At 31.7% G+C, this 25000-nt stretch overlaps 1 protein-coding gene across 9 annotated transcripts in view; it reads right to left on the reverse strand.

Annotated features, from left to right (window-relative positions):
* The window catches only part of LOC106881484 (muscle-specific protein 300 kDa), an 815448-nt gene that overhangs the window by 6738 nt on the left and 783710 nt on the right, over positions 1-25000 (reverse strand). For 8 of the 9 annotated variants that reach the window (XM_089350452.1, XM_014931925.3, XM_089350453.1 and 5 more), the window contains 3 exons: positions 22111-22320; positions 19467-19529; positions 7164-7243 (listed from right to left, as the gene is read on the reverse strand). In XM_089350452.1, the coding sequence (XP_089206578.1) occupies positions 7164-7243; positions 19467-19529; positions 22111-22320 (353 nt within the window). The remainder of the gene's footprint in view (positions 1-7163; positions 7244-19466; positions 19530-22110; positions 22321-25000) is intronic. The other variant, XM_052966930.2, reaches the window with a different exon arrangement.

Here is a 25000-nt window from a genome sequence, read left to right on the forward strand (position 1 = left end):
GGTGATTCTTATGATTTCAATGATTTTCCAGATCTGTTGGTTTCAATGGAGCCATAATTACAAGACAATTTTGAGATATCATTGTATAGAGGATGGTAGGTCAGATGTAATATTGTGAAATTATTTTGATTTATGTCTTAATAAAAAGAGTAGACATACGATATTTTAAAACAAATGAAGAGAGAATGGAAGTTAGCCTGGTGAATGAAGATGTACAAAGAACAACTGTATGGATGCTGTTCGTTGTTGCATAGTTTCATCTGTCCTTTTGTTTACGGTTTAAAAACCAATAAATAATTTAATCTTGAGCAGTTGTTTTCACTGTCTAAAGCACAAATATTTTTGAGTTAGGAAGACTGAACTCAAATATTTTCCACTATGAAGTATTGATCTCAAAAGTGGGACAGAACACTTTCTGCAATCACTGGTATCATTGTAATATAGTTTCACCTGTCCTTTCTTTTATGGTTTAAAAACTAGGTGGTATTTGAACTCAGAATTTAAAGGGATGCAACAGCATTATTAATATTAATAATGCCTTCTTGCTGAAGATTGGGTTCTTGAATAAAATTGTATCACATTCTTGGGAACATCTTTCACTTCTAATTGAAGCCTACCTTTAATTGCTGTTTAACTTCATGCACTACAGGCAATTCTCTCCACTAACACACTCTTGCAACTATGAAGCCTGTTCTTCCATCATACTTTTAATTTCTCAACACCTTGCCTGAAGTTACCACCTTTTCTCCTCTTATTCCTCTGAATTATGGGGTTTATTTAGTCATGCAAGTTACATGGTGACACCACAAGTGCTGGTACTATGACAAACACTACTAGTACACTCGGTAAATTGGTTGCCACAAAGAAGGGGTAACCAGCCATTGATACCAGTTGGATCCTGTGAAACCGTCCAAAGCATGCAAACAAGGAAAGTGGATATAAAATTAAGATGATGATGATGATGGCAATGATGATGATGATGGCAATGATGATGATGAAGCATATGAAGAGATGTTAGTGCTAACAATTTCACTCAACAGAATAGCTATCTACATACACATACACATACATGCATACATGACAAGAAACTGTACTTCAACAACAAGCTAGTTAGCTACACATGTATAGATGCATATAGCAAGACTCTGTATACATCAACTACAAATATATATAGAGGAACTTAATGCTTTTCTGTCTTTTTTTTTTTTTGCATGTAAACTCATAAATATACATTCAGTATGTATCCAGCCATGCATTTGCATACAACAATAACAATGACAATGACAACAACAACACATGAACAATATGCAGAATATATGGTTTTGTGATTGGTTTGATTCATATTTTACTCTTCCATTTTCAACCAGAAAGTGAATCAGAGAAATACATTATTGTAAGAGCAAAATAAAAAAAAATTAAAAAATAAAGAATCAAAAAAAGAAAGAAAAAAGAAAAGAAAACCAAAAAAACCCCACATCTAATAAATAAATAAATAATAATGTATGAATAGATAAATACATACAGAAACAAGCCTGCCCCTCCTAACAAAATAAGCAGCACTTTACCACCTGAAAAGCAGCTCTTTACCATTTGCAATGCAGTATTATATGTGTTAAGAAATGTAAAGCAGCATTTGAGAATACCTCCAACTAGTGTGGAAGATTGCTAAAATTTGAAATGAAGAATATATATATATACACACACACACACACATATATATACTCTTTACTCTTTTACTTGTTTCAGTCATTTGACTGCGGCCATGCTGGAGCACCGCCTTTAGTCGAGAAAATCAACCCCAGGACTTATTCTTTGTAAGCCTAGTACTTATTCTATCGGTCTCTTTTTGCTGAACCACTAAGTTATGAGGACGTAAACACACCAGCATCGGCTGTCAAGCGATGTTGGTGTGACAAACACAGACATACAAACACACATACATATATATATATACATATATACGACGGACTTCTTTCAGTTTCTGTCTACCAAATCCACTCACAAGGCCTTGGTTGGCCCAAGGCTATAGTAGAAGACACTTGCCCAAGGTGCCACGGAGTGGGACTGAACCCGGAACCATGTGATTGGTAAGCAAGCTACTTACCACACAGCCACTCCTGCACCTATATATTGTGTGTGTGATTAAGAAGTTCAGATCCCAACTATGTAGTTTTGAGTTCAATCAATCCACTATTTGCCACATTGGGCAAATGTCTTTTACAATAGCCCTGGCTATATTTATATATATGCCTTACACACACAGACACACACGCACACACACACACACACACATATATATATATCATGTGTACACACAGACACACAATAACTATGTAGCACATTTCTCTATGTAGTTCTCTGTAATTATATATGTATTTCAACATGAATATATGAATATGTACGAGTGACAAAACTCGAGTGAAAAGTGACAACAAAAATCAATCAGATGGTGATAAAGAAGTGAAATAAATACAAGAAAAACACAACACACCAACAAACCCAACATTTATGCAAGACTGATAAACAGAATGACAGTTATTGCAGAAACCGAGAAGAGAAGAAAGTTGTGTCAATGAAGCTGTAGACACTTACACACCCATACAAAGAAAAAAAATTTATGCATATGCATATAAGTGTTTTGTGTTGGCATGTACATACATGCATGTGTATGGATATACATACATATAAACACTTATAAATATATATATATATATATATATATATATATATATATATATATATATATATATAATGTGTATATATATATATATATATATATATATATATATATATATATATATGAGTATATATATATATGTGTATATATATATATATATATATATATATGAGTGTATATATATATATATATATATATATATATATATATATATATATATATATATATGAGTGTATATATATATATATATATATATATATATATATATATATATATATATATATATATATATATATGTATATATATATGTATATATATATATATATATATATATATATATATATATATATATATATGTATATATATATGTATATATATATATATATATATATATATATATATATATATATATATATATATATATATGTATATATATATATATATATGTATATATGTATATATATATATATATATATATATATATATATATATATATATATATATTTATATGTATATAATTACACATATATTTACATATATATACATACATATATCTATATATCCATCCATATATACATACATATATACAAACACAGATATATATATATATATATATATATATGTATATATATATACACACATCTGTATCTATAAATATATATATAAAACATTGCATTAAGCTTGCTCAGATTATATGTGCGCACACACACACACACACACACACATGTGTGTGTGTATGCATATAAAGAAAAGGAGAGAGAAAGCACTTATGAAAAAAGAATAAAAAAGGACGGGCTTATTCAGTGTGGCATAGAGATGTGTTATATGAGGGGGAAAAAAAAAACAACTACATATTCATTCGTTTATACACATACACAAATACATACATGCATACACGTATGCATACGTATAGATAGAGAGATCAGTAGAGAGATAGCAAAGAAATGAAGGAATGCTAATCTATTAAAAGTATATATTGGCATCAAGGGTTCTATAAATCCATAGAAATTTCACTATAAAAAACTTATGTAAGATAGATAGTGAAATTAAATAGGAAAAATTTTGTTGTTGTTTAACCCTCAGATCAACCATGATTGAGCAGATCTATGATGAAAGGGAATCTTACTATGACCTTTTAATTTTTTTTTTGTTTATCTAGGACTACATTATCTAATGTGTTCTTCTTTTCTTTTAAGATAGCAGAGTGCAATCTGAGCAAAATTTTTGACTGCTATTTCTTGCAAACTGTTCCCAAACTTTTGTAACTCAGTGTCCTAGTACTGTGTTTTGAAAAAGAAAAGAAAAAAAAACCAAGGAAACAAATAGGTTATTTTAATGAGACAGAAGCTAATTTCGTACAGTGGTTTATTGTCATATTTTTAAAATATTATTTCCATCCAGCTGTAGAAACTCTGCCAAATCAGATTGGAGCCTGGTGTAGCCATCGGGTTTCACCAGTCCTCAGTCAAATCGTCCAACCCATGCTAGCATGGAAAGCGGACGCTAAACGACGACGACGATGATGATGATGATGATGATTCCATCCAGCTTATGCTTTTTAGTCATCATCAGCATTTAACAACCATTTGTCATGCTGGTATGGATTGGATGGCTTGACTGGAGCTGGCAAACCAGAGGACAGTGCTAAGCTCTGTTGTCTGCTTTGGCACGGTTTCTACAGCTGGATGCCCTTCCTAATGTCAACCACTGTATAAAGTGTACTGGGTAATTTTTATGTGGCATCAGCACAGATGAGGTCCACCAAGTAACTTGCAAGACAAAGACTCCCTCAACAGGAAGGGGGTGTGGCATTGAGGGAGGTGACTTTGTGCCAGGTGATGAGTGCTTAAACTATGATAGAGGGACAGAAACAGGTGTCTTTCTGTAGAGGAGATATATGGTTACCCCAGTTGGGGAGAGAGATAGTAGTGATGTGTCAGAGCATACCCTCAAGGGACAAGTAAAAGTAAAGGGGCAAGACCCCCTTCAGTCATGAATGACCATGGGATTGCACCCAGAAAGTTTCCCTCCAAGGCACAAGTCCAGGCAAGGTTGTTTATAGAAGACCAGCAGTTGCCCATGCATACCAGCCTCCACTCTCCATGCCACTGATGTTATCCAAGGGAAAGGCAAAGGATGATACAGCTTGGCACCAGCAATGCTGCAACTCATTTCTACAGCAGATGGAACTGGAGCAACATGAAATAAAGTGTCTTGCTCAAGAACACAACACACAGCTCAGTCTGGGAATTGAACTCACTACCTCATGATTGTGAACCTGATGTTCTAACTACTGACTATGTTTCTTGGTGAATATAAATGGAAAGGTACAGAGGATTGGCAGGGTGAGTGAGCATGGAGTTCATGAGAGTGCAAAGAGTGAGAGGGGAAGAGAAGGGGAATACTGTGAGTGTTAAGCACAGGCATAGAGGGAACCTTAAAGCAGTCATATTTCTCCACATTGATAACATTGTACATGCGTTATTGCACATCCATCGATTACATAACCTTTTATCATCTTTGCCATCCCATTGCCACTGCTAATCAATTCCAATGTTTCTCCATTAACTTTAATTTCTTATGTTAACTCTCTTTGTACCCCTCTCTCTCTTTTACTCCTTCCCTCTACACGATGTGAAGTGTGGCTGGAGAAATTAACCAACAGACCAACCAACCAACCAACCAACCAACCAACATATATATAAGCTGTTATCATATAGAATGTGTGTGCATGTGTCTGTGCATGTGTGTATGCATACAGATAGAGATACAAACGCAAGCACATAATATTTAGGGTGAACAATAAAACACCATTATTATTTAAGGTCTTCGTTCCATCCTGACATGCGTAGGATGGTTCGCTAGGGAACCGGTGAGCTGCAGGGCTGTGTTAAGTTCTAATGTCATCTTTGACATGTTTTCTATGGCTGAATACTCTTTCATAATGCCAACCATTTTACAGAGTGCCCTGGGTGCATTCTTCATGCCACTGGCACTAGTGAGGTTGCCATGTAAGTTACAAAACAGAAGAAGAATGGAGAAAAAAGGAAATGGAAAAAAAAAGGCTCCTTCTACTAAAAGGAAGTATTTTGGAGGGCAACATTGAGGTGGGTGGCTGTATGCCAGGTGTTGAAAGGCTAAAGTATGATGGAGGGACAAGCAAAAGTATAGAGAAGTAAAAGAGAAAAGTAAATATAGATTCCACACATAGCAAAGTAAAAATTTATGAAGAGAGACGCGTTATACGTGTGTGTGTGTGTGTGTGTGTGTGTGTGTGTGTGTGTGTGTGTGTGTGTGTGTGTGTGCGTGTGTGTGTGTGTGTGTGTGTGTAGTTTTCAGATATTAAAATGCTATAGAAGGTGGTAGATAAATACGTAACATCTATGCTGATTACAAAGACTTAATATGTTTACAGCTATAGACATATATACTTGAAGAGACATAGAAGTGGTAGTGGTAGTGGTAGCAGTAGTAGTAGTAGTAATAATAGTAGTAGTAGTAGTAGCAGCAGTAGTAGTGATGTGGTGATAAATTCCCCAATTTTTTGTTTTTTATATTAATAGTAAATTATTATGACATTTAGTTGAAATTAATGCGGAATTTGAGAACTAACTGGAAAGAGTAATCTAGAATATAAGTATATAAATGTGTTGAAGAAATGTGCAAGAATATAGGTACCATTCTGGGATATATTGCAGATTCAGAGAGTTAATTTAATAAGGTGATAGTTAATACTAGTACATATTAAATTAAATACATTCAGATGCTTATACATGTACATATTACATGTATACATACATACATACTTGTATATATATATATATATATATATATATATATATATATATACATGTAATATGTACATGTATATATATATATATATATATATATATATATATATACAAGTATGTATATCATATTATATACATATATATGTGTGTATATATATATATATATATATATATATATATACACATATATATTTATATATATATACAGGGTGTCCACAAAATCTGGGTACATGGGAATTAACACATACTTTAAGAAATTATTATTTCTTATATTTAATTGCTTATGTTATGATTTTATTTACTCCATGTACCCACATGGGAATTAACACATACTTTAAGAAATTATTATTTCTCATATTTAATTGTTTATGTTATGATTTTATTTACTCCATGTACCCAGACTTTGTGGACACCCTCTCTCTCTCTCTCTCTCTCTCTCTCTCTCTCTCTCTCTATATATATATATATATATATATATATATATATATATATATATATATATGCATATATGCATATATGGGTTCAAGCATTTGAATGTATCAATTGTGTATTATAGCATTGATATTCAAAAATATTATGTTTAGTTATGTGAGATTATATATGTACATACATGCATACATACATATATGTATGATGCATGAAAGGTTGTTTTAGAGGAGTGACAGTTTTGCATGCTAAATAAAAAACAAATTTACGTGTCGGTGTCAGAAAGCTGTTCTTTCCTGTTGGGAGAAGGGCTAACTGAACTTGATCCAGAGACCGGTCCGAAAAAGAACTGAAGAAAGCAATATTAATAAAAGTTTGAAACATGACTGATAACAAAACACAAAACAAAGCAAAAATAATAAATAGGTAAAATTTAAAAGAAATATATAGTTGCATTAAACATTGGAATGAAAGCAAGAAAGAAAAAATATAGTGATAAAGAAAATTAAACATTAATTTATCATATTTAACAAATAAAGTTCATTGGTTGAGTATTCATAATTAGTTATATCATTTAACATGTGATTGGCTGTTTTGAAGCTTTATTGGGAGTGAGTTGTGATATTTATAATACTTTTTTATGCAAGGGTATTTATTAATATAAAAGGATGTGTAAAAGACACAACTTGGAATAATCTGAAACTGAGTCTGCAATTTAGTTTGCTAGGAGCTTACAGTATACACAACATAACTCACCAAAGCCCAAAACACAACAACAACAAGTTTAACAATATAAATATAAATCATGACATAAAGAAAACAATAAAATATACATAAATGTGTTGTTAAAGGAATCTGAAAAAAAAATGGAAAGTATTAAATTGTTCACTTCAGATTAAGAAAGACCTTAATACATAAATGATAAATAAATAAATAGCTAAGTTAAGATTAATAAAGACCTTAATAAATAATCTACAACATGGTCAGCGACAAAAGATTATTATTATTATTATTATTAATATTATTATTATAATACTCAGTGATATGTAAAGTTGGTGTCAAAATCACTGTTGGAGGAGCTTTCTACAGGATCATTCTATGTAGTCCAAGATGGAAAAATCGACAGTTGAGTAACTTAGTATACCTACTTATACACATATGCATACATACATTTGGATTTACAAAAGGAGGAAAAAGAATGCACTCCATACAAATAGTAATGTAGGGATAATGTAAAAATCTATTTCTGAATAAACTGATATTATCATCATCACCATATATATCTTATATTTGAAACTGAGATCTTTCTTTTCATTATTTCTCAGTTTTTTAAATTTCCAACTCAGATAGCTTATATATATATATATATATATATATATATATATATATATATATATATATATATATATATATATCTGTATGTATATTTTTGACACGTAAGAAAGTACCAAAATCTGAGTAACACTGAAAGAAATTCTCATCTTTAAATGAAAACAAATAAACTATGTTGTATTGAGCATTTTCTTCTTTCTAAGCCAAATGTAAGTGTGCATGTGTGTGTATATATATTATCATAAATATAGTCTCATAAGAACTAATGTTACCAAATAGTTTCATGCCGAAAACTCTTACAAAACTGGAGAGGTAAATCAACAATCATTGGCTCAGCCATGTTTGATGACTATTGATTTTCCTTTCCACTTTTGAAAAGTTTTTCACCATGAAACCATTCAGTAAAATAAATTGGCTGTTATGAGATTGTATTTACAACATTATAAATAATACACACATTCAGTTGCCAAGTATGATTTTCTTAAATTATAAATTATTAATTATATAAAAAATATTAAAAATACAGAATGATATGAATATTTTGGAAGAAATTTTTGTACTGTGTTAAGCACTGTCACTGTTTACAGTTTTCCCAGTACATGTGTGTGCATTGTCAGATATAAGGACAAGCTAATGAGTAATCTCTCAGTAGTTAATATAGTCCATAACACCTTTGAGCAAACATCCTTGGAGCAAACAAAATGGAAATCATTGTGACAAAATGGTATAAGAGACTTTGTTTAAACCAACATTAACAAACTTCAGGGTGCAAGGCAAAGGAGAACAGCATCCGCAAAATATACTGCATGCACTGACCTATAATCCTCATATTTGCAACATCTGTGGGCTTTGAAAATCATTGGTGGGACTCGAATGTTACAGTGAACATAAGCATTATGATTGACAAAGAAAGTGTAGGTTGTTGAATCCTCATACATCGAAACTGACAGGAGAGTCTATCATATATACACACACTTTACTGTTTTTAGGGAAAAAGGAAAACTTCAAGATACTATTTTTTTGAGTTAGATTGACCATTAGCTATCAGTTACTACATTTTTATGTTTACATATACACATTAATGAAGTAACAGCAGATGAAAAGTTTGTGAAATATGTGATAACTCTTAAATCATTCAGGTGTTTAAAATATTTCTTCTTAGCTTGTGAAAATGAAATTAAGAAAATTTTCGCAGATACCACTTAAAATTTTTCCATCTGAAACTTATGTAAGCTTTTAAATTTCGAATAAACTCATTATAAATATACAGTCATTATCTTGAATATGTAGAAATTAAAAAAATAAACAAAAATTATCCTTATAAAGTTTCCATAGCAGAAGAAAAATCTTCCTGCTGTACCTCTTTTATTTCTAAATTGGTAGATTATGACTGAAGCAATCTAAAATTTTAGAAGATTTGAATTTTGCATTTTAAAATATTTATTTATTAAGCCATGCTATATCAATGATGCAGCAATACATTATGTTAAACTTAATAAATATATAAAATAAGAATCATATATTTACATATGATTCATATATATGTTATATAATAACAGAATCTATAAATGATTTAAGAAATCAGAAATAAGTAGAGATAAAATATTGGTCTTTTTGGTTGGTAGATTTAATCTGTCAACTAGTTTAAAACAATCACCTGGTTCTTGGGTGCTTTTAGTGCAGTCTAATATGTTGCAAATAACTAACTCTTTAGCATTCAGATTATTCTGTCAAATGCAATGCTTATTAATTCACATTGTCTTGAATGATGTGATTGCTTATTTTTAGAATGACATTGTAGGGTTGGTGTGAGAGGCCAAATCTGGTTGGTATTGATCACAAAACAAGTAGAATATATAGGCCAGATACAGATGGTTTAAATGCTAAAGGGTTAAATCAAGTCTTCAGTCCAAGAATATTTCTTTTCCTCCTCCTACCAATCTCAGAATCCCTAAAAAGCATTGTGGGTTCTACCATTCCTCATATGACAAAGCCATTAAGATATATTAATCGAGAGTGGATTGATTAAATAGTGATCTGTCAGATGAGAAGTGGGTAGTTTCTATCCTGTCTATTGTATTATATTGTCTCCATGGCTATAAGGTTGATACTTAAATCTTAATTGGCCTGGTCCACCTCGCTGTAATAAAACACTGGTGTATAGGAACAATTTCTTGTTTCAAGCAGTTGCAGCATCATAACTTATTTGGTGAGTGATTTTGTAAGATTACTGTAAAAAAAGTCTAATTCTTCCTGTAGGAGAAGCTGCCTGTAATATTCAAGAGAAATGAATCTTTCATCTAGGGCTAACGATTAAAAAACTAGAGATAAGTACCAAGTCATATGGATTATTGCTGTCTAGAAAGTAGTAGCCTTTTCAGATGGATATATACCTCTGTAAGATGGGTATTGGAAGAGTTAAATCTTTTGTCCAGTGATACAACATAATGCCAATATTTTGAATATGGCAGCATCATCTGGGGACTACACTACATCAAGAACCAGATTCTTGTATAAATTACACAAGAGAAAGCTATTGATCTAGTGTAGCTTTACACAACTGGCTGCATGAAGCACTTGATTTGCCTTCAAAGCTTGACAGATAAAGAAAAGAAATATGATATATGCTTATAAAATATTGATGTAGAAAACTAAACCGCTTAGAACAATATCTCAGGATTCAGTCAGCTGTCAATGAAAAGTCATTCATACAAATTAAATGTTATTTAAGATGCGATAGTTGAAGATAGTTTGGTGGCAAACCTTCTTAAATGGCATCAATGTAAATTGGAATCAATTACCAAGGGAGGTTGTTGAGTCAAAGACTATCTAGCAATTTAAGAACAGAATTCATAAATATTGGAAGAACCTTAGATGCTTTTCTAATGTATAAGAAGGGAAGATTATGAAAACATTGACTTTTACAAGTTGGTCTATCAGCCATAATAACTGCAAATTCAAGTGGAAAAGTAGTAAGAATCCATGAGGATTTGGATGGAAGCCCATCATTTTATTCACCTGATTTGAGAATTTCTTCAGCTTTGACTTGTCAGAAGGAGAACAAAGACGAATAAATAAAAATTGCAAAGTAAACCCTTTTGTTACTTCCATGTGATGCTTATTATAGCCAATGGTTTCTTATTCAGAAACTGAATTCAGGAAATTATAAAGTGGCATAAAACAACACAGAAATCAGTTAGTTCTAATATATGTATGTGTGTGTGTGTGTGTGTATGTGTGTGCTTGTGTATATATATTTGACTCCATTGCTATCTGTATCTGGTATACATGTATGTGTATGTCATCATGACCAACAATACTTTAACATCTATTTTTCCATCTTTGTATAGGTTAGAAGGGTCAGTTGTACAACTTACTGCCAATTGCATCAGAAATTGTAATCTTTCAATTAACTTGAGGTTAAATGCTCTCGTTAATAAATATGTTGATTATTTAATGATTTGGATTTAATGGATATTCAGAGTGGCAGTAGCAAATGGACATAAAAAATATAGGTGCACTCAAATGCATATATGCACAGATACAAAAATGTTCTCTCCATCATGGGGCATTTGCTTTTGCTTTGCAAGCAGCAAAGTGACCCAACAGTGCTGGTGCCACAGAAAGCATTTATTACACTCTGTAAGTAATTGATTCAAGCAGTAACAACACAAGGCTTGAGAGAGTTCTTTAGTCTTACTGATGGCAAGGAAACCTCTGTAGTGCAGGTGCAATGAAATGTATACAGTACTCTCATAAAGGCGTTGGTGTCAAAAGGGCCTACTGCAAGCCATTTAGCATATAGTCACAGTAGGTAATGTGACCTGCAGCAAGCCTTGTTCAGTATGCAGCATTGATAAGTCAAAACAATGAAGAAACATTCATGTTTGTCAGTCTGAGAAAAGACCTGATGTGAGTTGTCTTGATGGACTGTGACTTACTTTCAGGTGTTTTTCAGGTGCAAAGAAAATATATTCTCTTACACTTAAAAACAGCAGCCAACCCACAAACTAACACCACACATACCTTGTGTGTGTTAGCTGCTTCTAATTCATATTTGAATACATATATATATATATATTTACATGATGTTAAATGTATGTACAGTCATAGAGTGACTACGGTTTCCCATCCATAAAACGCTTAGCAACATATTTGTGTTTATATATATATATATATATATATATATATATATATATATATATATATATACATACACATATGTACAAAGAGGCCTGATCAAGTCCCAATGGAATTCTCACCTGGGAGTGGAAAGTTCCTGGGGGCATGGTCAGGCCACTTAGAATAAAGAACTCAGAGTCAGAAGTCTGAGTTTTAGTATGTTTAATCCATAACTGTGGGTCCAGCAAAATATAATTTGTTGGATTAAACAACGGTTCTGGATTAAATGTCTATGAAAATTAAATTTTTGTCATTTGATTTAGGGGACTGGAATCTCAGCTGCAATCTTTTCTCTTTATTTTGTGAAAAATTTGTTTTTACCCAATGACGCCTAACCGCACTTAAAGGAAGGCCAAGATGGAGTTAGCAGGTATTATTATCAAGAATGCAGAACTAGCAAATCCAAACACCCAGCCTTTGATGGTACAACAGTGCTAATAGGAATTCTAAAAAAAAAAGAAAATTTTGTGTGTGCATGCATGCAGACATGTGTTTGCGTTAATACTTTTGCATTGCCAAAGATCTGGTCTTTGAATTTGCTTGTAATACATTCAGGCAATAAAGAATTTTAATTTCCTTCAGGATTTCCTTTGACTGTAGTTAGGTTTCAGAGGTTCTATGTTGGAATATTGAAGAATTCTTTGTAAATGTGCCGTGTCAACTATTTCATCCAAACAATAAAAATGTATGTGTGTTTCTATATGGCTGTTTCTGTCTATGCATGCATGAGTGTGTATGCATGTATGTACTTTTCAGTATGTGTGTGTGACTGTGTATACACACATACACATTTGTACATACAGACATGCATTATATAAGAAGCCATCTATTTCCTTAGTCCTAGTAAATTTACAGCCCCAACTGAACTGCTCAGATATTAAATGTAGCATTTAATATATATAAATCTTTATCTTTTATCTTTTACTTGTTTCAGCGAATAGCCTGCAGCCATGCTGGGGCATCACCTTGAAGAATTTTAGGCAAAAGAATCAACCCTAGTACTTACTTTTTAAAGCCTGGGACCTATTCTGTCGGACACTTTTGCCAAACTTCTAACCAGCATCGGTTATCAAGTGGTGGTGGAGGACAAACACACGTAATATATATATATATATATATATATATATATATATATATATATATATATATATATATATATATGTGATGAGCTTCTTTCAGTTTCTGTCTACCAAATCACTCACAAGGATTTGGTCAGCTTGAGCCTATAGTAGAACACTTGCCCAAAGTGTCATGCAGTGGGACTCCCAGAACTATATGGTTGGGAAGCAAGTTTCTTACCACACAGCCACACTTGTATGTATGTATGTATATATATATATATATATATATATATATATATATATATATACATACTCATACACACATACACATATATGTAGGTGTGTACATGTGTGTGTGAGCCCACTGTATCATTGTTATTACAGCAATTATTATTTGGGCAATAGATTGGCTTAATCACTAGCAAATTTCAAAACATACTTTGTAGTATGTCTTTCAGCTCTTTACATTCTAAGTTGAAATCCTGCTGAAGTCAACTTTGCCTTTCACCTTATTGTTTCAATATAGTACCAGTTAAATACTGGGGTTGATTATTCAATTAACCCTTCAAAATTGCTGCCCTTGTGCCTAAATTATAGGCTAATGGCATGAGGGAAAATGTCTTGCAACATTTGTTTCAACTCTTCAGATTCTGTGTTGAAATCCTATTGAAAACAACTTTGTCTTTCATCCCTTCAAAGTCAATAATATCAAGTAACAATAAAGTACTGGATATAATGTTATCAACTAACACATCATCATTTAACAGCTCTCATCCATGGGTTGGATGGTTTGACAGAGTTGACAACCCTGTGGATTGCACCAAACTCCTTACACCAAACTCCAATGTTTATTTTGGCATGGTCTTAATGCCAACCACTTCACAGGCCAATAAAATAAATACCAGCTGTATATTGGGGATCAATGTAATTGACTTACTCTCTTCCTTCAAAATTTCTGACCTTGTGTCAAAATCAGAAAGAATTATTATTATTACTATTATGCAATGAGAAGAGCGCAATACAATTTATAATAAATAGAGATGGATTCTGTTTATTGAATATTTTGACAGCATATCTGTTTTCCTTGAGTTCAAAATGAAAAATGAACCTGAGGAGGACAGACATACTGTTGAAATATTGTTCAATGCAATAAACACAGCCAACCTCTATTTATTATAACAACCTCTATTTATTATGCATCATATAACACTCTTCTTATTGTGTATTTACTTTCATGGAGAGTTATGTCAGTCTTCAAATAATCCTTCTCTTCCTCATCATCATCATCATCATTATTATTATTATTATTATTATTATTATTATTATTATTATTATTATTATTATTTTTTATTTTTTTAAATTTTTATTAAGGCGGCAATCTGGCAGAATCATTAGCACGTTGGGCGAAATGCTTAGCAGTATTTCGTCTGCCATTAGGTTTTGAGTTCAAATTCCGCTGAGGTTGACCTTGCCTTTCATCCTTTTGGGGTCAATAAAATTAGTAACAGTTACATACTGGGGTTGATGTAATCGACTTAATCCCTCCCCTCCAAATTTGAGGCCTTGTGCTTCCAGTAGAAAGGATTATTATTATTATCATCTTCAACAGTGTTGTGTTACTGAAGACTGGGTTTCAGGATTTGCTTAAGAAACATTCTCTCAATATGCCTTTCCTTTAATTGTAATTATTAGCAACAGAAACAGTATTAATACCGAGTGGTAATATCTATCCTCACTTAAACATGGATGTTCTATTAGAACAAACTATACTGCAGTAGTTACCATGAGAGAAACCCTCATATTGGTTTTTGGTGCAAATTGCACTCTTATTGATATGACTAGCAGGAAGATAAATCCCTGTCACATCCAGCACTGAAACAACCAGATCATGTGAGTTGGACCTTCTTTGGTCTTGTCAACTATGGTTAGGTATCATAGGATGAGATCACTTTTACATACAAGCAGCATCAGCTGTCTCTACTGTGTAACATATATATATATATATATATATATATATACACACATAAACACGCACATATGATGAGTGTGTGTATGTAAATGTGTGTGTGTGCATTGATGACAAATTGATTCATTCCCACAATACTTAAAGCTTCATGGGTGTGGAAAGTAGCTACGTCCTCATATATACAGAGTCAGAGTGAAGAAAACTAAATAGAAATATTAAAATAGCTTCTAGGTGAGAATATTTGGTCTTCTGTAGTTTAATTCAGGTCACATGATTAATTTGGCTGAACAACATAGAAAACACTGCAAACACAAAATGCACAAAGTGTGATCTTTCAAAAAGCTTAGGAGCACCAGTAGCTTCAAAGAAGATTTGATTCAAATCACAGTGATTCATCCAACCCATGCTGGCACAGAAAGTGGAAGTAAAATGTAGATAGTAAGACCTTGTAAAAGAGCTACTGGGTTCTGTACTTCATCCTCTGATTACATCATAGAAAAGATGTATAAAGCAATTTATGAATGAATGTGTGCATGTGAGTGTTATATGTACACAGACACACACACACACACACACACATGCATATATATATCTATATATATATATATATATATATATATATATATGTATGTATAAATTTACATATACATTTGCACAAAGGCTAAAAATATTATTTACTAATACAAAACAATGAATTGTAAAGAAGGTTAACAAAAATTATTTTAAAAGAAATATATAGAAAAGTTATTTCCAATCCTTATTTCTAATGTTTCAAGTGCATAAAGTTTAAGAGTAAGACATGATTTAAATATCAGATAACAATGTTATTGAAAGAAGTGCAATTTAGAATTGAAAAAAACAAAACAAAACATAAAAATGTAAAGTAGATAATGAAATATTTTTCTTGATCCATAGATTCTGTTCTAAATTAGAAAGTTTTATAAAAAAAAAAAACCAAAAAAAAAACCCCCAAAACACTCTAGTAACTAAATGGGGAAAATATTCCGTTATTCAAGGAAACATGTTCTTACAAATTTATTTTTGAAAAAAGATATAATTCTAAAGAAATATCTTCAACTAATCACGAAAGAGAAAATATCACTTAGTTCCGTTGCAGAATTTCTTGTATGCCCACCCATCTTCCACCATCACTTTCACATTTAAAAAAAAAATTTATAATGTTTTGTTCTGCAATCTATTTTATTCTTTCAAAGATCTTGTCATAGGCAGCTGTCTTAAGAGGACTCTGACTGTAATTGAAAATTTCTATCAGAAAGCAACTTTATTTTGTTAGACGTTGGTAAGTTTGGAATTAAAATAACTTCTATAGAATTATTTCACATAGCGACTGCACCTATGTTTCATTTAACTTGGCCGTTGCCAGTACCGCCTGACTGGCCTTGTAGGGTTTTTGAGCGAGATCGTTGCCAGTGCCCCTGGACTGGCTCTTGTGCGGGTGGCACATAAAAGACACCATTTCGAGCGTGGCCGTTTTCGTGCGGGTGACACGTAAAAGCACCCACTACACTCTCTGAGTGGTTGGCGTTAGGAAGGGCATCCAGCTGAAGAAACTCTGCCAAATTGGATTGGAGCCTGGTGCTGCCATCCGGTTTCACCAGTCCTCAGTCAAATCGTCCAACCCATGCTAGCATGGAAAGCGGACTTTAAACGATGATGATGATGATGATGAAATATTCTAATATATGCTGAGCAATTTTATTGCTTTTTTCATTTAAGTTTATAAAGATGTATATATGTATGTATTTGTATATAAAAGAACAGGACCCTAATTACACAAAAATTAATTATTTCATCTCATATTTCTTTAATGCTAACCCTCCTGATACTGTCCCTGTTTTTATGATACAAAATTCTTGTTTTAAAGTGATCTGAATTAAATCCTTGCACCAGAATTTAATATTAATTTGTTTCAAACTTGAGCTTAATAATGAGAAAGTTATTTTACTAAATTCTCCATTATTTTCAAAATTAATTGAAACAAAATGATTAATGGAACTGTAAAATATTATGAAAGAATCTTGACATTGAAAATGTTAGTTTTCAAAAGATACTTAAACTCCCCTTACTGGTATACATGGCAGTAGATTCAAAATCATTACAGTGAGAATGAGTTTTGGAAATAACTCTGAATTTATTATTATGTAACAAGAAGTAGTTAGATTTTAACAAAAAGATATCTTGTATGAAAATAGAATAGATATTTGGTTTTAAGACAGATATCTTTAAGATAACTACATGTCTGTATTCAAACAGTACAAGTTTTGGTTAAAATTTAATAAACAACTTTGGTCAAAACAAGCTGAGAATTTGTTTTTGATACTCTGCTCTATAAAGTAGGCTGCTTACCCTCTTATCATATTTCTGTTGAAATACACTGCTTTTCTTTTACCTTAGTTTAAAATTGATGAAAAATCTAACAAAATAACTTTGTCTTTACGAACCAGGTATTTGGAATAAAAATTACTATGACATTTTTGTTGGAAGGTTTTAATTTAGATCACTTTAAAATAGAAAGTTTGTACCATAGAATCAGGAGAGATTCCAGGTGGGATGGTTTCAAAAGAGTTTTCTATGTATGGCCTATTTTTGAGATCAGGTTTTAGAAAAATCAGTGAGTTCTTACTGTTAAGCATAGCCTTTTTGTTTTGTTTTTCGCTACTTTGCAATTTATTTGATTTAATCAAATGGAATTAAATAGCTTCTTTAAGATCATTCTGCATAGTCACTACACCTATGTTTCATTCAATGTGCTTAAATGTTCCAATACTATTTTTTGTTCTAAGAACTTTTATATGTTTTTATTTTTCATTCAGGTTTATATAAAGATATGTGACAAAAACAGGATTCTAATAACACAAAAACTACTTATTTCAACTTTTATTTTCCCTTATACTACAAATTCATTCACTTTTATAATGCAGATGATTTTAAGATCTGTGCTCAAACTGCATAAACTTTGGGTACAATTCATGAGACATTTTTGGTTAACACAAGCTAAGAAAATTTTTTATATCTTAACAGTTTAGAATAGACATTTTTATGTCATTTGAGGAAGTTATAACATATAAATGTCATATTTTAGAGACCAAGTCTTGCATTTTGGTGTGCTCTTTCAGGCTGTCACAGTGTTTTTCTTTTTGTTTTTGTTGTATGTTATTACATTTGATTTAACCATTTGTTGCAGAGCATGTTTTACACAAATGCTGTAACCCATTTGAGTTCCATGTCGCTAGCTGAAAAGAAGTTCAGTGTGCAGATGGCATAATTCTATTGTTTAATCATTATTGAAGCTCTGGCTATCATGTTTATATATATATATATATATATATATATATATATATATATATATATATATATATATATAATTTCTTTTTTGGGGGGGTGGTTCTTAAATAACAGTGTGTACTAAAACTTAAGGATCATTATATTTAAAAAAAACAGTTGGAAGATTACAGAAGGTGATTTTTAACTGATACATTGACAATTTGAGATGCCACATGGAGTTCTTTTAACTATAGTGAACACTGTGTGTATGTATGTGTATGCGTGAGTGTGTGTTGAAGACATATTTCTAACATACTACATAATAACTTATATCTCTTGACAAATAAATAGATAAATATATAAAATATAATATAACATACAATTACGAAATCTTTTTTTTTTGTCTGATTCCAATATTGTAGTACATGATGTTTTTTTTCCAATTTTTTCAATTTCTGTTATTTTTTTTGGGAAAAATTTGAATTGCATTCTACTTTCCAATAGACAGTGTCTCATGATAGAAGGATGTCTTGCATTTTGGCAAGCTGTATTTGGTATGCTATTCCAAGAATACATTTTAAAAATATATTTTGGTCCCACAGTATAAAGAATAATGCATAAAATTTCACCTGAATTATATTTTATCACATTAAAATAAAAAAAAAAAGATAAATTATTTCAAGCAAAAAGAAAAGTAATATAATAACCAAATAAATCAAATTTAAGAAGTATCATATTATGCTTACCTTCCTGATTCTACCAAATGGAGATAAAATAGTTCTTTCTCGGCTTTCATTACTTTGATGTCGCTGTAAGGAAATGTATAATAGCAAGTAGTATAGAAGCGAATAGTTTAAGAAGTGAGAGAGAAATCATAATAACAGTGAGCGACTTGTGATGTTAAGGTGGTCACTGGAAAAATCTTGTTGCTATAGTTGTTCTTTTGTCATGAAGAACATGGAGATAAAAAACCCCCAGAAAATATAATAAATTTCAAAATATAACATATATACATATACATACATGTATATACATATACATACATGTATATATATACATACATGTATATATATACACATACACATACATATATATACATATATATATATATATATATATATATATATATGTATGTATATATATATATATATATATTTATGTATGTGTATGTGTATATATATACATGTATATATACATATATATATATATATATACATTTATATATACATACACATGCATATAGATATAAATACCTTTATATACATATAAATGCACTTATATACATATACATACATACATACACACGCATATATATATATATATATATATATATATATATATATATATATATATATATATATATATGCACATACCCACATATATAAACACTGAATTTTTAGAATTGACTTGTAAACAATATGAAATAAAACATGAAGAATTTCAGCTACAAAGGAAAAATTTGGTTTCAAAATATTATAGTCGTAGTAGAAGCAGTAGCAGCAGCAGCAGCTCTTGTTGTTAAATGCCTTTAATCTACTATAAAGCATGCCTTTGGCACACAAGTAGCTGTTCAAATACATAGAATGTAATATGACAAATATAAAATGACTAAATAAAATTATTTATATTGTTTTGTACTGCCCATACGCCAACAATATCTTTATCATTTCAAAAGCATATTTTCTTTTTTTTTATATTATTCAGACAAAAGTAGAAAAGCAGCGCCTGTAACCATTTTCAGAATCTCTGAGACAAGTGAGAGGAAGGGAAGTATTGTATCCTAAGACTGGAGACTTAGCTCAAATGTTTACAACAGAATGGACTCTGCTCGAGGTACTTATAGAGCAGATAATGGCAAACAAGATGATTTAGTCTACCAGCAAGAACAGCATTCAGTTTTACAAGTACAACACTGAGCTTATAAGTGAGTTTTTGTGCAATCACTTGGCCAGCTGAATTCTGTGGTTTCACACTCTACCATCATAAAAAAGAAAGAAGACATTAGATAATGTAGTCATAAACGTATCATCATCATCATTGTTTTAATGTCCACATTTCCATCCTTGCTAATGGTTAGACCGCAACTTTTTTTAATTACACTCTTTTCAAAATTTGGCGGTACATCTGAACTAAAAATATAACTAAAGGTATAGAGAAAAAAAGTTATATTCAGGTTTCACTGTGGCACACCTAGCATTGTCTCATTGTACACCAGTGTGCCACAGCACTCTAGTTGTGGAGCACTGCGTTAGACGGAATTTGTTGAGGCAGATTTTCTACAACCAAATGCTTTTCCAATATTCATAATTTTGGGGGGAAATAATATTTCTTCATGGCCAAACATGTTTCAGTGGTTGATTGGAAGTTTTATACCATGCAGTGGTACTAAACCCCCAAATCGTGTGGTTGGGAAACAAACTTTTAGCCACACAGTCACTCCTGAAATTATCCATCATATATAAACACAAGATGGGATAATCAAAGTTGGAACATATTCAATTATAAATTTGTCTCTTCAGGGCTTATCTAGATCTAATATATATGTATGTCTCTCCTTATATATATATGTGTGTGTGTGTATGTGTGTATACACACACATATATACATATACACACACACACAAACATACATACGGAAAACAGACATTAAATGATGATGATGATGATGATATATACACATATATATATTATAAATATATATATGTAATAGATATTTTATATATCGATGTTTTCGATCTAGTTTGGATTCTTTGCCATCAAATTTGAATTCTTTGCAATCAAATTTGATTGCAAAGAATTCAAATTTGGTTGCAAAGAATACAAACTAGATCGAAAACATCTATATCATGAACATAATCATCATCTTTTAATGTCCATACCACATGCTGGCATGGGTTGGATGGTTTGACAGAAGCTGGCAGGCTGGAAAACTGCCCGGGCTCCATTTGTCTGTTTCGGCATGGTTTTTTTATGGCTGTATGTCCTTCCTAAAACCAATATGTACATAAAGTAGTTGTATGCTGTCAACTTAACGTGACAGTCCCATGAAGGGAATAATACTACTGCTATTTAGCCCTAGGAAGCTGCACCGCTTCCTAGGGTTAAATAGCAGCAGTATGGGACTGTCACGTTAAGTTGACAGCATACAAGTACTTTATCGCATCACTACTGAATAAATCTCTCTGAGAGATTTAGAAATGTATAATATATATATATATATATATATATATATATATATATATATCATACAAAAAAAAAAAAACCCGGAAGGTGTGGATTATATTAAACCTGAACCATGTAATCCCAGTTATGGTAACATGTACATCATGTTTCAAAACTGGACATCTTTTATAATATATGCTTCATCTAACAGCAAATATCTTTTACTTACCAATATCTTCTGGAAGTCGGCCCTTGATTCAAGTATAGCAAGGCTTGTAGAGATCTGGTTATATAGGGCATAAGCAAGGGCAGATGTGATATGGATGTCATCCTTAGCTTTAGCTTTAGCAGGGTCCTTATTGTCGAAGGTTATATGCATTGATGTTTCCTTCAAAGAATTAATGTGTGGCTGCTTCTGTTCAATTTCTGCCTTTAGAAGCTGAAATTGAAGAATGAGTAAAAGAACATTTAAAACCGTATCAAGGATAAGTTTCCACCTAGAGTGTGGATGCTGACAGTATGATTTATATATGTCAGTAAATCATACCTTTTATATCATCATTTAGCATCATCATCATTATCATCATCATCATCATCATTTAGCATCATCATTTAGCATCCAATTTCCATGCTGGCATGGATTGGATGGTTTGACATGGAGCTGGCTAGCAGGGAGCTGTCCAAGTGTGTGTGTGTGTGTGTGTGTGTGTGTGTGTGTGCATGTGTGTGCTTTCATATGCAGTTATTTATAGCATTATATATGAAGATTAAATTGATGGATAACTACTTGTAAATATAATCAACAAACACACACGTACAAATACACACCTACACATATATATTCATATTTGTATACATGCACACATATATAATATACATATGTATACATACATGCACACACACATGCATGCACACAATGTGAGGTAATTAGCATATAATTAGCATGTCATATTTGCAGTCTATTTATTTCTGAGTTTGAGTCATGTAAGTATCTACACAGATCTCTTTTGATGCCAACCGACCTGAGTCCATTTCTGGTTTTGTAATGTAAAACATCTTTATTTCAACTATTTTATTACTTTATTTCTATTGAAATACACTTCCTTTGCTTCAGTCAATTTTGAAAATAATGAAGAGTTTAGCAAAATAACATTTTTTCTATTAAGCTACAGTTTATAATATAAACTAACATGAAATTTTGATGGAAGGTTTAAATTTAGATCACTTCAAAACAGGAAGCTTCTGTCACAGAACCACGGGGAGTCTCAAATAAGTTTGTATCAAAAGAGTTCATACTTAAGTGCTCATATTTAAATCAAAACTTTCCATCATGATATTATGCAAGAACATTTTTTTAAATTTCCAAATATCAGCTTATAATGAAAGATATAGGTGTATTTTACTAAATCCTTTGAAACTATCATTTTCCAACCTAATTTAAGCCACACATATTTTCTGTAGAAATATGATCATATAAAGGTTACATATTCACCCTTTAAATGATATTAAGGCTGATCTATGACACTGAAATGTCACACAATAAAATTCTTCAGTTGCTTATTTCAATATGTCATAAATAATCATTTTTGAAGATTGCATAGTTTATCTCGGCATGACTCAAATCTGAGAACTCTGTTACTCTATCTTTAGCTACTACTAAAAACAGGATTCCAAAAGCTCATGTTACACAATGAAATAAGAAATAGTATCAGCATAAATTCCATGTTATATCTACACACACACACACATACAAATATAATATATACATTCCACACATAGACAGACAGACTCACATACACACACACACAAAATGTATGTGAAGGTGTGTGTGACCTAGTGGTTAGGGTGTTGCACTTACAAATGCTAGATTGTGGTTTTGATATTTGGACCAGGTGGCACATTGTATTCTTAAGCAAAACACTTCATTTCACATTGGTTTGTGGGTGGGAGAGTCCCAGAATCATTGGCATCTCAGCAGAAATGCTTTACAGTATATCTTTCGGCTCTCTATATTCTGAGTTCCAATCCCACCTGCTCAAGGGCAGACCACCACTAGACTAGATGATATATACATTTCACACACTTATATATTTTGTGTAGCATGGTTGAATGGTTAAGAAGTTTGCTTCATAACCACAAGGTCTCAAGTTCAATCTCATTGCATGGTATCTTGGACATTTGTCCAAGGTCACCCCATACCCTGTGAGTAAAATTGGAAAGATGGAAACCTATCAGATGAATTGTACATGTAATTGAAAATGTGCTTGTATGTGTGTGTGTGTGTGTGTGTAGGTGTTGCATATATATATGCATATATATATATATAACCCATGTCAGCATGGAAAACGGACATTAAATGATGATGATGATGATGATTGTTTGTGTGTGTGTGTGTGTGTGTGTGTGTGTATTACTGATAAATTTGGGCCTAAGGTTGAAGACATTTGCCATAGACGTCACACCATGGCATTGAATCTGAAACCATGTGGTTGTAAAGCAAATTTCTGAACCACACAGCAATTCCTGGACCTATACCTGACTAACATAACCTAACTGAAGTAAAATAATATCTCTTGGAAATTCTTTCAGGTCTTTGGAGAAAATTGACATTACATTGCAAGGCACATGTTGAAGCGTAAAGTTTAACACGATGCCAGTTACACTTTCAAAAGAATATATTATTTAGTCTTTAAACAAGTTAAAAATGTCTTTGACTTTAGTTTTTCTCATTCATTTCCATTAATCGATTTGGTTTGCTGTAAATCTTCAATTAAAATGTTTATAGAATATAAACATCCTTTCTTTTGAATGGTTTTCAACAGCCTGATAGAACACATCACTCACTGAGTTTAATTTTTTGGAATTTCCATTGTTAATTTCTTTTTGCCAAAGTATGAGTTGAACTATTAATTAATTATTATCAACCCTTTTTATACCAACTCACCTAAGACCACCTCTGGTTCTTGGAGAGAAAAGCCTCCCATTTTAAAATGTTCCTATTTAAATTAAAATCGTCCATCATCGTTTTACATAACAATATTTTGTTCTATTCCATTTACTAAATCCTCTAAATTCTTGAATATTTTCAAAATTAATTGAAATGAATACGGTTACGAAAG

This window comes from Octopus bimaculoides, chromosome 4 (genome assembly GCF_046866305.1).
Source record: "Octopus bimaculoides isolate indiv1 chromosome 4, ASM4686630v1, whole genome shotgun sequence".
NCBI lineage: Eukaryota > Metazoa > Mollusca > Cephalopoda > Octopoda > Octopodidae > Octopus > Octopus bimaculoides.